The sequence below is a fragment of the Lampris incognitus genome, chromosome 15 (assembly GCF_029633865.1).
Source record: "Lampris incognitus isolate fLamInc1 chromosome 15, fLamInc1.hap2, whole genome shotgun sequence".
Lineage (NCBI taxonomy): Eukaryota > Metazoa > Chordata > Actinopteri > Lampriformes > Lampridae > Lampris > Lampris incognitus.
In genome coordinates, this window is record NC_079225.1 from 22,986,165 (window position 1) to 23,000,066 (window position 13,902).

Sequence of the window (13,902 nt, forward strand, 5' to 3'; positions counted from 1 at the left end):
GCATACTGGTACCGCTTTTCAAGAATAAGGGTGATGTATAGAGCTGTAGCAACTACAGTGGTATAAAGTTCATCAGCCACAGTATGACGATATGGGAAAGAGTAATAGAAGCTAGGGTGAGAGGAGAGGTGACAATTAGTGAGCAGCACAATGGTATCATGCCACGAAAGAACACTACAGATGCAATGTTTGCTTTGAGAATGTTGATTGAGAAGTATAGAGAAGATCAGAAAAGAGTTGCATTGTGTCTTTGTGTTTTTAGAGAAAGCATATAACAGGGTGCCGAGAGGGGAGGTGTTGTATTGTAGGAGGAAGTTGAAAGTGGCAGAGAAGTATGTAGGTATGTATGAGGGCAGTGTGACAGTAGTGAGGTGCGTGGTTGGAATAACAGATGGGTTCAAGGTGGAGGTGGAATTACATCAAGGATCAGCTCTGAGCCCTTTCTTGTTTGCAATGGTGATGGACAGGTTGACGGACAAGATCAGGCAGGATTCTCCATGGACTATGATGTTCACAGATGACATTGTGATCTGTAGCGAGAGTAAGGTGCAGGCTGAGTAGAGCCTGGAGAAGTGGAGGTATGCACTGGAGAGAAGAGGAATGAAAGTCAGTAGGAGCAAGACGGAATACATACGCGAGAATGAGAGGGAGGACAGCGGAATGGTGAGGATGCAAGGAGTATAGGTGACGAAGGCAAATGAGAGTTTAAATACTTGGGGTCAACTGTTCAAAATAACGGGGAGTGCAGAAGAGCGGTGAAGAAGGGAGTGCAGTCAGGGTGGAGTGGGTGGAGAAGAATATCAGGAGTGATTTGCGACAGAAGGGTACCAGCAAGAGTTAAAGGGAAGGTTGACAAGATGGTAGTGAGACCAGCTAATGTTATATGGTTTGGAGACCGTGGCACTGACAAAAAGACAGGAGGCAGAGCTGGAGGTGGCAGAGTTGAAGATGTTAAGATTTTCATTGGGAGTGACGAAGTTGGATTAGGAATGACTATATTAGAGGGACTGCTCAGGTTGGACGGTTAGGAGACAAAGCAAGAGAGGCAAGACAGAGATGGTTTGGAAATGTGTGGAGGAGAGATACTGGGTATATTGGGAGAAGGATCCTGAATTGGAGCTGCCAGGGAAGAGAGAAAGACAAAGGCCAGAGAGGAGGTTTATGGATGTGGTGAGGGAGGACATACAGGTGGCTGGTGTGACAGAGGAAGATGCAGAGGACAGGAAGAGATGGAAATGGATGATCCGCTTTGGCGCCCTCCTACAGGAGCAGCTGAAAGTAGTAGTAGATCCCAGTGTGTTCCGGTCTTTTTTAACATCTTGTTTTTTTTTCAAACTAAATAATCAGATATCTACTTTTATTTAGAACAAAAAAACACTCATCTACTTTTTTTTCTTCTTCCAATTCTTTCCCCAAATTGTATCCGGCCAATCACCCAGCTCTTTTTGAGCCATCCCGTTCGCTGCTCCACCCCCTCTCTGGCGATCCGGAGGCGCCCCGACCGACCAGAGGAGGCGCTAGTGCAGCGACCAGGACACATACCCACATCCAACTTCCCACCCACAGACACAGCCAATTGTGTCTGTAGGGACGCCCAACCAAGCCAGAGGCAACACGGGGATTCGACCCGGTGATCCCGTATTGGTAGGTAATGGAATAGACCGCTACGCTAACCGGGCGCCCTCATATCTACTTTTATTTGGAACAAAAAACATCCCAAATTAAAAGAGGTATACTTCAGAGACCTCGTATAATCGGCGCGATGGTGCCCCCAAACTTCATGTCACTGGGCAACGAAGATTTTGCTTCCTGAACACTTTTGGGTGTATTTTATGGATTTTGGTCTGCTGATGATGAAAATTACCTTAAATTTTTCCTATCACATACCGTTTTGTAGATATAACCTATTTTGGGGATTTCCCATCATATTTTAAGTCTACTTGTATAGTGCCAACAAAGCAAGCTGTTTGGTCAGTCCAAGCATGTCTGGGCATGCACTCAGAGTAGATGCTATGCAAATGTTGTATTAGGCATGGCTGGGCATGCTTAGTCAGGTTAGATGCTGGCAGACAGGCTATAAAAGCTGCTAACATTTAGAGATGCTGTTTGGACGCATGCTGATGTACATGTTCTTCTGGCAATAGCATAATGCATATTCTTGACAATAGGATTTATTGTCTTCAGGAAGATTTAATACGGTAGAAATGTCTCGTCAATGTGGCAACAGCTTCGATAGATTCTGTTACATCTGTGGCAAGTATACGCTTAAGGCTCAAAGATGCAGCATGAATGCAGTTATCAAGAAAGCCTATTGAGCTCTACTTCGGATGTAAAACTGGTGACCAAGAGAAACTCTGGGCTCCTCACATTTGTTGTGCAACATGTGTGCATGACCCACAACGGTGTCTTTTTATAGATTCGTCAAAGTTAAGCCTGAAAGTTGCCCTGTTACACAATGGTAATATCCACCCTTCAGTACCTATTTGCTATGCAGTACACATGAAAGAAACTTACAATAACATGGAACTGTTGTTGAAACACATACAGTACAACAATTACGACTGGAATATCTGATGTGATCTAAAAGTATTGGCACTGCTACTAGGAATGCAGCTCAGACATACAAAGCACTGCTGTTTCCTTTGTGAATGGGATAGCCATGCTAGAGTCACATTACATTAAAAAGAACTGGACGCTCTGTAAGCATTTAGTTCCAGGGCTGAAAAAAGTGGCGCATAAACCACTTGTCAACCCAACAAAAAATATTTCTGCCTCCTCTTCATATAAAACTCGGATTGATGAAAAATTCTGTGAAAGCAATGAACAAAGAAGGTGATGGATTTTGCTATTTGAGAGCGATGTTTCCAAGAATAACTGATGCCAAGATTTAAGGAAGGCATTTTTGTTGGTCCACAAATCATACAGGTCATCAATGACAGGGAGTTAGAGGATCTGGGCCAGAGAAAATAGCATGGAAGGCATTTAAGGATGTTGTTGAGAATTTTCTTGGTAACTACAGAGCAACAAACTACATTGAGCTGCTTGACAACATGCTTAAAGCATACAAAACCATGAAGTGCAACATGTCATTGAAAATTCATTTTCTGCATCCACACTTGGACTTCTTCCCTGCTGATCTTGGTGCAGTCAGTGACGAACATGGTGAAAGGTTTCACCAGGACATTGCAACCATGGAAAAGAGGTATCAGGGCAACTGGAATCCATCAATGCTGGCTGACTATTGTTATACACTGACATGAGAGGCACCAGAAGCTGTGTACAAATGAAAATCAGCTGCAAAACATTTTAAGCTAAGTTGAACTAACACAATGTGTCAGCATCATTATGCGATTAAAAATGTTAAAATTCAATAAAAGTTATTTTAATGTTTCTCCAAATTCCTACATGAGACAACAAAAGTCTGAAATCATTTTTGTGTTCAGCTTGACATTGTCTATCATAATCTCTCATTTTTTTTCAGGATGCAAAATGTTTGAAAAAAATTTGCTGTCCAGTGACTGGGCAGCCAACATAAGAGCATTACTATACTGGATGAGGAACGATGTCACTGTCCCTGGATGGACAATTATGGAGATGGCGTCCGTTGGGTCCACTTCTTTAGCAGCCTTACGGTGTTCTAAACTGCCAATCACATGTGTTCTAAACTGCCAATCACACAGCCTATTTCTAGCTTCACTTCTAACCCAGTTGTTGTACACTCAGTTAAAATTTGGAATCAGTTTAGAAGATCGTGTTCCCTTAGGGGCCTATTGCAGGCTGCACCAATTGCAAAAAAACAAAAAACAGAAACAAACACGTTCATCGCATCAGTGATTGATGAGGTTTTGGTACCTGGTCCAGAAGGGGTATGGTCTCTGCCTGATCTCTATATTGACCACAATTTTGCCTCCTTCGAACAATTAGTACAGAAAATCTCTTATTTTTGCCTTGTCTGGTTTTATTTCTTTGTAAAGCATGTTTAACATTGTTTTAGAAAAGTGCTATATAAATAAAATTATTATTATTATTGTTGTTAAAAAATGTGATTTTCCTAGATCACACTTTTATAGGTACTTGCAGCTCCGGAACTTTGTAGCCTCAAACTTGGCTTGCTTTCCATCATGCCCTCCCTCAGATTTAATTTTTAACAGTAAACCAGAAAAAAAAACCCAAACAAAACAAAAACAAAACAGTCTATAAGTACAATTTACGAACTACTTTACATATACAATTTGACGCTTTTAGACCTCCTTAAAAATAAATGGGAAACAGATTTAGATGAACCAACTTGGCATAATACAGGGATTTTTTTCCCCCTCTTCATATGTCTTAGGTATGCAGCTATTCAATTCAAAATTGTACACCATCTGCACTGGTCTAAATTAAGACTTTCTAAGATCAAAACCGGCATAGATCCCACATGTCATCGATGCAGGCAGGCTCTAGCCACTCTGCTGCACATGTTCTGGGGAACCATCTTTCAGACCTTCTCTAAGATATTTGGAAAATCTGTAGCACCGTCTCCATTCATTGCACTGTTCTGTGTGGCCCCGGTGGACACCCCTCTTAGCAGATGGGAAATCAACATGTTGGCCTTCTGCTCTCTCTTGGCCAGGAGACTGATATTGTTTAAATGGAAAGACCCAATTCCACCGACATACATTCAATGAATCAGTGAAGTCATGTACCATCTTAAATTGGAGAAGATTAGTTGTACTGTCAGAGGGTCTACTAGGAAACTTCATACTATTTGGCAGCCTTTTTTAACCTTTGTTGAGGATATAGAAGCTGACAGCATGGCAATGTAACCATTATTATTTTATTTATGTTTTTGTCATTTCTTCTACTTGTGTTATTTATTTTCTTTTTATGGATGTCTGATTATTTATAATGTTTAGATGTATATGTCTGGCATGGGGGGGGGCGTTAGTGAGATTTCTCTTTCTGTTGGACTTTGATATAATGTAAAATAAAAATAAAAAGACCTTGATCAAACAACGGTTGTTTCTTGCTTTGGACGATAGCCAGGCTGCTAATAAACTGAAAGTGATGTGGTTGTCTTTGCGACAGTGGCACAAACAATAAAAACACTTGGAAACACGGGGGGGGGGGTTGAAAAGTTGTCTACAGCTACTTTAACTTTACTAAACATTTCTCTAGAGATGCACTGATCGATCGGCTGGTGACCGCAATCAGCTGATTTCAGCTTGATCGGCCATGACAGGTGGCTGACTGGTCAGTGTCAGATATGTCCAATTCATCAAAAACTGTCGATTACTTTGGGAAAGTAAAATGTGGTAGATAAAGTAGGCTATGCTGCAATTCATTTTCAGTTAGATTTTATTTGTACAAAAAAGCTCTGTCCAGTAACCTGGAGCATTTTTTTATTTCGAGATTTGTTTGAGGGAGAGGAGGTCCTGTAAGCTTGTGCAGTTTTGGAGAAAATGTGTTAAGTTATTTATAATAGTCAATGTTTTATCATAAACATACAATTAAAATCTTGACTGAAGAACTGTTACAAAAATGTTTGTGCATGCGTTCAATTATAGTTTTAGGGGGCAATCAGAATCGACATGCCAGACTTTAAAAAAAAAAAGAAAAAAGGGGGAATTGGCCAAGAAAATTCCAATCAGTGCATCTTTAAATTTCTCTACCATTTACAGAAAAGTAAATTCAAATTCAACTAAGGTTGAACAACTCTATATTTCAAACTGAACCTTGTTTAAAATTCAGAAATACATGAGCCAAATTTGAATGTTAATTTCAAACTGTTATTGAGCTGATGTCATAAAAATTGTTTTGTAAATTACCTTATCAATTTAAGTTCTTGAGCAGCTTTCAGGATGATCTCATGCTGACGTTGAGAGAGTGCGAGTACACTACCTCCACTTGCTCCTTGAGCAGCTGGATCAACAGGAGTCTCTGGTGCCTTGGCAGCAGGTGCTGCTAGGGTTGGTGGAGGTGGGATATCCATGGGAGGCTCTGTTCTGTGATCCTCATGGTAGGATCTACGTTCCTCATAATCTGAAGGATACCCTCTCTGATTTGGTGGTGGTGGTCTGGTTGGCCTATCCCATCCAGTGGGGACTGGTTGGTAGGGTGGCCCTTCACGTCTATATGGTGGCTCATCTTTATACTCGTGTATCCGCAGCTCCCCTCTTCCATCATCTTCATTCAGGTATGGGCGACCTCTTTCCCTGTCCTCTGACCACAACTCTTCTCTGATACGCTCTGGCGGTGGAATGCGGGGAGGGTAGTCTCTCTCGGGCAGAGCACGCTCCCTGTCCCACTCAAGGTCAAAGCAGTGGTCCTCTCTTTTATATTCATCGTGGGGATAGTCCCGCTGTGGCCGCCAGCCATACCCGTAATCTCCATGACCATAATCCTCAACAAAACCCTCACTGTATGCTTCTTCAAATTCCTCATGAGGTGGACCTGGGTGGCGCATCCCCCGCCCCATGACTCGACCCATAGGTCGTCTTCTCATCCCTCCCCTCTCTAATATCTCGTGTGGAGGGGGAGGAGGGCCTCTGCTGTGGGGGGGGCGATTCCAGCCAGATTCTCTCTCCATGCCTTCATCATACAATGGCTCCCCCATGGGATCCACCATGTCATGAGGGGGTGGTGGACGCCACCTGCCTCTTATCATATCAGGATGCATAGGATGGCCATGTGGCTCAAGATCACGATGCACTGGGGGCTTCATTGAATCCATCTCTGTGTTATCTGGGTCAACTGGAGGACCTACTGGATCATGGTCTACAGCTCCATGAGGTGGGTGAGGGGGCCGTCCTCGCCCTGGATGCATAAAACCAGGATGGCCTCGTGGGGGGCGACCACGACCAAGTGGGAAAGGGGGCCTCATACCCCTCATTGGAGGTCTCCTTTCTTCCCAATAAGGCTCCTCTTCATCCCAGTATTCTGCTGTCTCAGGGTCTTCCCAGTGCCTATCCATTGGTTCACCTCTTCCCATAGGAGGTCCACCCCGCCCCATAGGAGGTCCACCCCGCCCCATAGGAGGTCCGCCCCGCCCCATAGGAGGTCCGCCCCGCCCCATAGGAGGTCCGCCCCACCCCATAGGAGGTCCACCCCGCCCCATAGGAGGTCCACCCCGCCCCATAGGAGGTCCTCCTCTCCCCATAGGAGGTCCACCCCTCCCCATAGGAGGTCCACCTCGTCCCATAGGAGGTCCACCCCTCCCTCTAGGAGGTCCGCCTCTCCCTAATGGCGGCCCACCTCTCCCCCTTGGCATGCCTTCCATCATTGGCTCTTCATAGTACTCCTCCTCATCTGTTGGGAAGTGATGTTCCTCTGGTAACCAGATGTCTTGTTCAGGGTGCACCTCTGTTTCCTCGTCATTTAGCTCCTCATATGAAGTATCCTGCCATTGGTACTGCTCCTGTTCTTCATTTGTCTCCATGTCATCTTGTGGTGGCATGTAATCGTAGGGCATTTCATGAATTTCTTCAGCAGGTGGTAAAGTGCTTAGACCCCTAAAATCTTCACGGCCCCTCTGCCCACGTCCTCGCCCTTGGATGGGTATCGGGGGCTGACCTCGACCCCTGCCATGTGCTACTGCAGGTAGAGGCTCTGAAGGCTCTAGTCTTGATTGAGCTTTCCCAGGAAGCTGTGACTCCTGTTTGATTCCAGAGGACTTTAAGCCTTGCTGAGGTGTATTCTTGTCATTTGCCATTTGCCCACCTGGTTTTGAAATATTCTGTGCTGTTGCTGTACTTTTTGGAGGCAAAGGCTTGGGAACTGTTCCAGAGGGTTTGATGCTCACTTCATTAATTTTATCCTTGCTAGTAGAATCATTACTGACATCTGGTATTGCAGTCTTCTCGCCTGTTTGTGATGTTTGCGGAATGGGGTCACTCTGAACAAAAAAGCCATCAGCGCTGTCAAGGTTGTCATCTGCTAAGTCCTCTTCTATCTTATCCAATTTTGATTCATTTTCTTTTGTAGATGGCGGTTGCTCAGTCAGTTTAACTGGTGTTTTGGAATCATTATGGGATGGTTGGGGTGTAGTTACAAGTTCAGTCTTAGGCTGGGGACTTGGCTCTACTCTTAGCTGAGCTCCAGCGGGGCATTCCAAAGGAGTTGGAGGCCCGATTTGCCTATGGGGTTGCTCCAATCTAGGCTGTTGCCCAAACCTAGGCTGGTTCCCTCTTGGGGGCTGATCAAATCTGGGGGGCCCATCGAAGCGATGCTGTGGTTGATCAAATCTGGGGGGCCCATCGAAGCGATGCTGTGGTTGATCAAATCTAGGGGGCCCATCAAAACGATGATGTGGTGGATCAAACCTGGGGGGACCATCAAACCGCTGCTGGGGTTTATCAAATCTGGAGGGGCTATCAAAGCGTTGCTGTGGGTGATCAAATCTGGGGGGGGCATCAAAGCGCTGCTGTGGTGGCTCAAATCTGGGGGGCCCATCAAAGCGCTGCTGTGGTGGATCAAATCTGGGGGGTCCATCAAAGCGCTGCTGTGGTTGATCAAACCTTGGGGGCCCGTCAAATCTTGGTTTATTTCCTCTGGGACCATCTAGCCTGTAAGATAATAAACTTTTTAAGGACGCTCATAACATAAGAATATGAACGTTCACATGCGAAACATAAAATTGGGAATTTGCAGATGGCCAATATAATTTAGTCCAATGATTTCGCAAAAACAACCAATATGAGATAATGAACTTTTCATCAATCAATCAACTTGTTACAGTGTTTTCAGTGGGCAATAACTAGAAAACCAATCAAGATTCAATTTTATGTCATAGCAAACAAACACTGAGACTGAACTTCAACTTCAAGAATGTGCTCATTTTTTTTGCTGGGAAAAAAAATTCAGGACTATACATTTATAAAACTATTCTCAAACTTGAAAATTCTAAGCTTGGGAAGGTGTAAGTGAAACATCCTCATCATTTTTCCACACAGTAGTACTACAAATCTTAAAGTAGTGCTTTACCGTGGGCCCATGGGGCCTTGATATTGCGGCGGTGGGCCAGGAGGAGGGCCTAATGGTCTGATTCCTCTACCGGCAGGACTGCTTCCTCTAACAGGGGGTCCACCAGGTGATTCTGAATGAGGCCCAAAACCAGGAGGCCGAGGACCTTGGGCCCTTGGACCAACAGCACCTGGCGAATGCTGCACACCTGGACTTGCAATCTGCTGTTGCATTTGCACGTCTTGTCCAGAGTACTGTCCATACTGTCCCACCACACCACTACCATACTGGCTGGAGGGATATGGTACCATGGCTTGGAGGGTGGTAACCCGCTCTTGCAAGTGGGCTTGGGTGGCATTCATCTGTTCCTGCCACTGTTTCCATTGGAGCTCATAGTCCTGAAGCTGATCCTTGTGGGGATAGGTTTGGAACTGCTCATACCAGAGCTTGAAAGTGTGCTCCCAATCTTGAAACAATGGGGTGAACTGCTGTTGTTGCAATTCATAATGCCTGAGTTGCATTTCAGTAGACATCGACTGCAAAAAAATAGTAGAATAAAGATGATTAAAATATCTATAATGAGTAATAACAACAATAAATAGGGCTGTCCTCAATGCTTTTGGGGAGGGAGGGGGGTTGAAGCTTTGGTATAAATGAACAACAAATTAATACTTCAATCAGGAAACAAAAGCACGACAAACTGACTTTCTTCACATTTGATCTGAGTAATTATTTATTACACACTGTAATAATCCATTCTGCTTGGTCAATTAAAACATTTTACGGTCCATTATTTCTGAATAGCAGACCACTGCTAGAACGCTTGATTCAGAATGTGAAACCTGTCTGACATATATAATCTTAGTACTTCACAGAAAGAGGTCTTCCCAGCTTTGTTTTAGACTATTGATCTAATAAGCCTCATGACACACTGTGCAATCTTCATTTAAACATTTAAGGATAAGGCCAGTGTATTTTCATGTTTTTTGTGTTGTTGACATGATCCGAGAAGATTGAAACCAACAGTGATTTTGTCCTGCTCAGCAGCAGCCATGTTGTGGCCAACATCAGAGATGCTGACATTTTTCAAGCCACTGAACTCCACTGTATTCCAAAAACTGATTTAACCAGGTAACAGAGCTGTATCTAGAGATATTCCAATACCGTTTTTTCCTTCCCAATATGGATTCTGATGCCTGAACTTGCATATCGGCCGATACCGAATACCGATCCGATAACAGTGCATTAAATTTTATATACATCTTAACAGCTGTATACTAACCCTGTATGAATGTGATGATTGCTATCATTGTTGTATGGCCTGGCTCAGATTAAGACAAAGTAGGAATGTACATGCACATCCAAACCAAAAAAAAGGCAGATCCTGGGCCAAAAATGAGCAACATTGAAAAGATGAGTCTGATGAAGACCAGTGGCGCTCAAAACATCACAGCGGTGTTGTAATAAATAGTCAAAGCTGGAGCCCAGCAGTGTGCGAGCTGTTCATTTGTTCTTTTCATTACTGGCTCAGGTTAAACAGTTTGTAAAACATAAACAAATATATACAGAGAATGAATGCCAAATAACTTTCTTTATCTAGTTTTGACAGTCAGTCATAAGTCAAATCACATTCAGTCAATTTTATTTGTACAGCTCAATATCACAAATTTGCCTCAGGGGACTTTACAGCAACACAACACTGAAAAAGAACACAAATAAATAATAATTCTTTTAAATAACTAAGTGCAGTGACAATTTAGTAAAATAAAAGACATGTCCATTTTAAATAGTATAGTAAAAGTTTAAGGAAGAAGAAGAAGAAGAAGAAGAAGAAGAAGAAGAAGAAGAAGAAGAAGAAGAAGAAGAAGAAGAAGAAGAAGAAGAAGAAGAAGAAGAAGAAGAAGAAGAAGAAGAAGAAGAAGAAGAAGAAAGCCACTTTATTTTGTCATTGTAGGTTGCAATGAAATTTGTATTCTGCATTTAACCCAGCCTACTGTATGTGAGCAGTGGGCAGCTGCAGCGCCCGGGGACAAACTCCAGCTCTTCCTTCCATTGCCTTGGTCAGGGGCACAGACAGGAGTATTAACCCTAACATGCATGTCTTTTTGATGGTTGGAGAAAACCAGAGCACGTGGATAAACCCACGCAGACATGGGGAGAACATGCAAACTCCACACAGAAAGGACCTGGGATGGCCTGGGGTTCGAACCCAGGACCAAGTGCAGCCACAATTTAGTAAAATAAGGTATTTAATTTAACACTAAATGCCGACTTCTGTCTGCCTGCTGAGAATTGCATGTACCTCACAGGATATACCTCTGCCAAATAATGCACCCACCCACACTGTAAATTTATTTCTGGAGATCTATGAATCAAATGGTTTTACCAGCACATATTTTGGGTCATTTTAGCTTGGCAGTGTGAATTTCATATGTCTAATAATGACCCAAGCTGAAATAATAGGAGATGCATTACTCGGCAGCAACAATCAGTTCTGCTGAATAATGCATGCACCCCTTAACACTCAGCAATGACATTACTCGGCAGCAACAATCAGTTCTGCTGTATAATGCATGCACTCCTTAACACTCAGTAATGACACTTCAAATCAAATTTTGTTACGAATCAAATGGTTTTATTAGCGTAATATTTATTTGATCGTGTTTGATAGAGTGAATGACACCCCACATTAATTTTTCCGGTTTTAAAAACTTAATTTTAGTAAAACCATCTGAAATCCTATGCTTAAAAAACATAAAATTTCAGACCAATCACATCAAGGAAATGTTACGTATTACTACTGAGTCTAATAAAACACTGATGACTCTAAACATTTAAAAACTATAGACTTCAGATTATTTATCACCATTGATGAACCTGAGAAAGAAGATATATCGGTTTGTTTTTAAACAGTAATTCACGCTCTTGCGAAGTGCAAGCAATTGTCGGCAGACAAGCAGAACTCGGCATAACACCAGAAACAAGTTTTTCTTTGCCGCCCTAAAACAGTTGTTGCCAGTGGCAACACAGCGCAATTTGCTGTGTATGCTACTGTTTTAGAGAGGCAAAAGAGAATTGATTTCCAGGAAAATGGCCATTTTAATCTGGGTGTAACTACTTTAAAGTTGGTCTTTTTTTTTGGCACTTTCGACTTGGCATATTTCTCCTGCCATCCAAAGGAAATGCAAAGGACAAAACATGATGTTTTAGAAATTATTAACTACTCTTCAGGCAGGTATATTTCCTGCAGCACTTAAGACAGCTGTCATTAAACCTCTTCTGAAGAAGAGCAACCTTGATGCGACAGCTATTGCCAACTACAGTCCCATCTCCAATTTACCATTCCTCAGCAAAATACCTGAAAAAAAAGTTTATTCTCAAGTTAATATCTATTTAATATCAAACAACCTTCTAGCCATTTATCAATCAGGTTTTCGATCTCACCATAGCACAGAAACAGCACTTATCAAAGTTGTGAACGACCTGCATATGAACACGAATTCTAAAAAAATTATCTGTTCTTGTGCTCCTGGATCTCAGTGCCGCCTTCGACACTGTTGATCATATTTTGCCAGAGAGATTAGAAAAATGGGTCGGCCTCTCTGGCTTGGTTCTCAACTGGTTTAGAACATACCTACAGGACAGGCAGTTCTTTGTGTCTATTGGTGACTTTTCCTCAGACAAAGTGGGTATAATGCGTGGGGTACCCCAAGGTTTGATTCTTGGACCATTACTATTCAATCTCTATATGCTCCCACTTGCACATGTTATACAGAAACCCAAAATAAATTACCATAATTATGCATATGACTCACAACTTTACATATCCCTGTCTCCTGATGACCTAGATCCCATACATTCCCTAACTCAGTATATTGACGATATTATCTATGGATGTCAAAGAACCTTTTACAATTGAACAAAGACAGAAATACTTATTTTTGGTGCAAAGACTCAAGAGACAGAGAATTGTAGCTCATCTCAGCTCTCTGTCTCTGGAGTACAAAAGTGAAGCTAGAAGTCTCAGTGTAATCATAGACAGTGATCTAAATTTTAAGTGCCACATCAATCATAAGATCAGCCTTCTACTATCTTAACATTTCAAAACTAAGAGGCTTTCTATCAAAATAAGAATGAGAAATTAATCCATGAATTTATAACAAGCAGACTAGACTACTGTAATGAACTATTCACCGGCCTCCAAAAATCAGTCGTGCGCCAACTACAGTTAATTCAAAATGCGGCAGCACGTGTTCTCACTGGAACTAAAAAGTATGAACACATTACACCGGTTCTTAGATCACAGCATTGGCTCCCCGTCATAACTAGAATCAATTCTAAAATTCTGTTAATTATATACAAAGCGCTAAATGGCCTTGTACCACACTATACAATAAGACATGCTAATTACTTACAAACCAGCAAGAACTCTCAGGTCCAATGGCAGCGGTCTTTTAACCATCCCTCGTGCTAGGTCTAGAGCAGGGGAAGCTGCATTTTGTATTTACACCCCAAATAGATGGAACGCCCTGCCTGAGGACCTGAGAGAGGCCCCCACACTGGACACATTTAAAAGCAGGTTAAAAACCTTACTTTTCAAAACAGTCTATGGCTAAGTTCTTTGTGTGTGTGTGTATGTTTCGTACATTTTGCTATTTTTATATATTCTCCCCCGACTGTTGCTACTTTTAATTAATCAGTTTTTATGGCACTTTTATTTATTTTACTAACTCAGTTTTAAACTTGTCTGTACTTTTATAAAATTTGCCTGTACTTTTATTTATCTTATTTTATGCTTTTTTTAAGGTGCTATACAAATAAACTTGGCTTGCCTTGCCTTGCCTTGATGTGCATATTTATTTTCTACATTTGCACTTTTATGATTGTTTCGACTGTATTGTCACTTTATGTAAAGCATATTGTGTTGCTTGTGTATGAAATGTGTTTTAAAAATAAAGT

At 42.3% G+C, this 13,902-nt stretch overlaps 1 protein-coding gene across 3 annotated transcripts in view; it reads right to left on the minus strand.

Annotated features, from left to right (window-relative positions):
- ylpm1 (YLP motif containing 1) overlaps positions 1-13,902 on the minus strand; it is a 64,076-nt gene that overhangs the window by 35,572 nt on the left and 14,602 nt on the right. For all 3 annotated transcript variants that reach the window (XR_008811405.1, XM_056294383.1, XM_056294385.1), the window contains exons 4-5: positions 8,965-9,479; positions 5,811-8,546 (exon numbers count right to left, since the gene is read on the minus strand). Coding sequence is in view for 2 of the 3 variants with exons in the window: in XM_056294383.1 (XP_056150358.1) it covers positions 5,811-8,546; positions 8,965-9,479 (3,251 nt within the window). In the remaining variant the exon portion in view is untranslated. The remainder of the gene's footprint in view (positions 1-5,810; positions 8,547-8,964; positions 9,480-13,902) is intronic.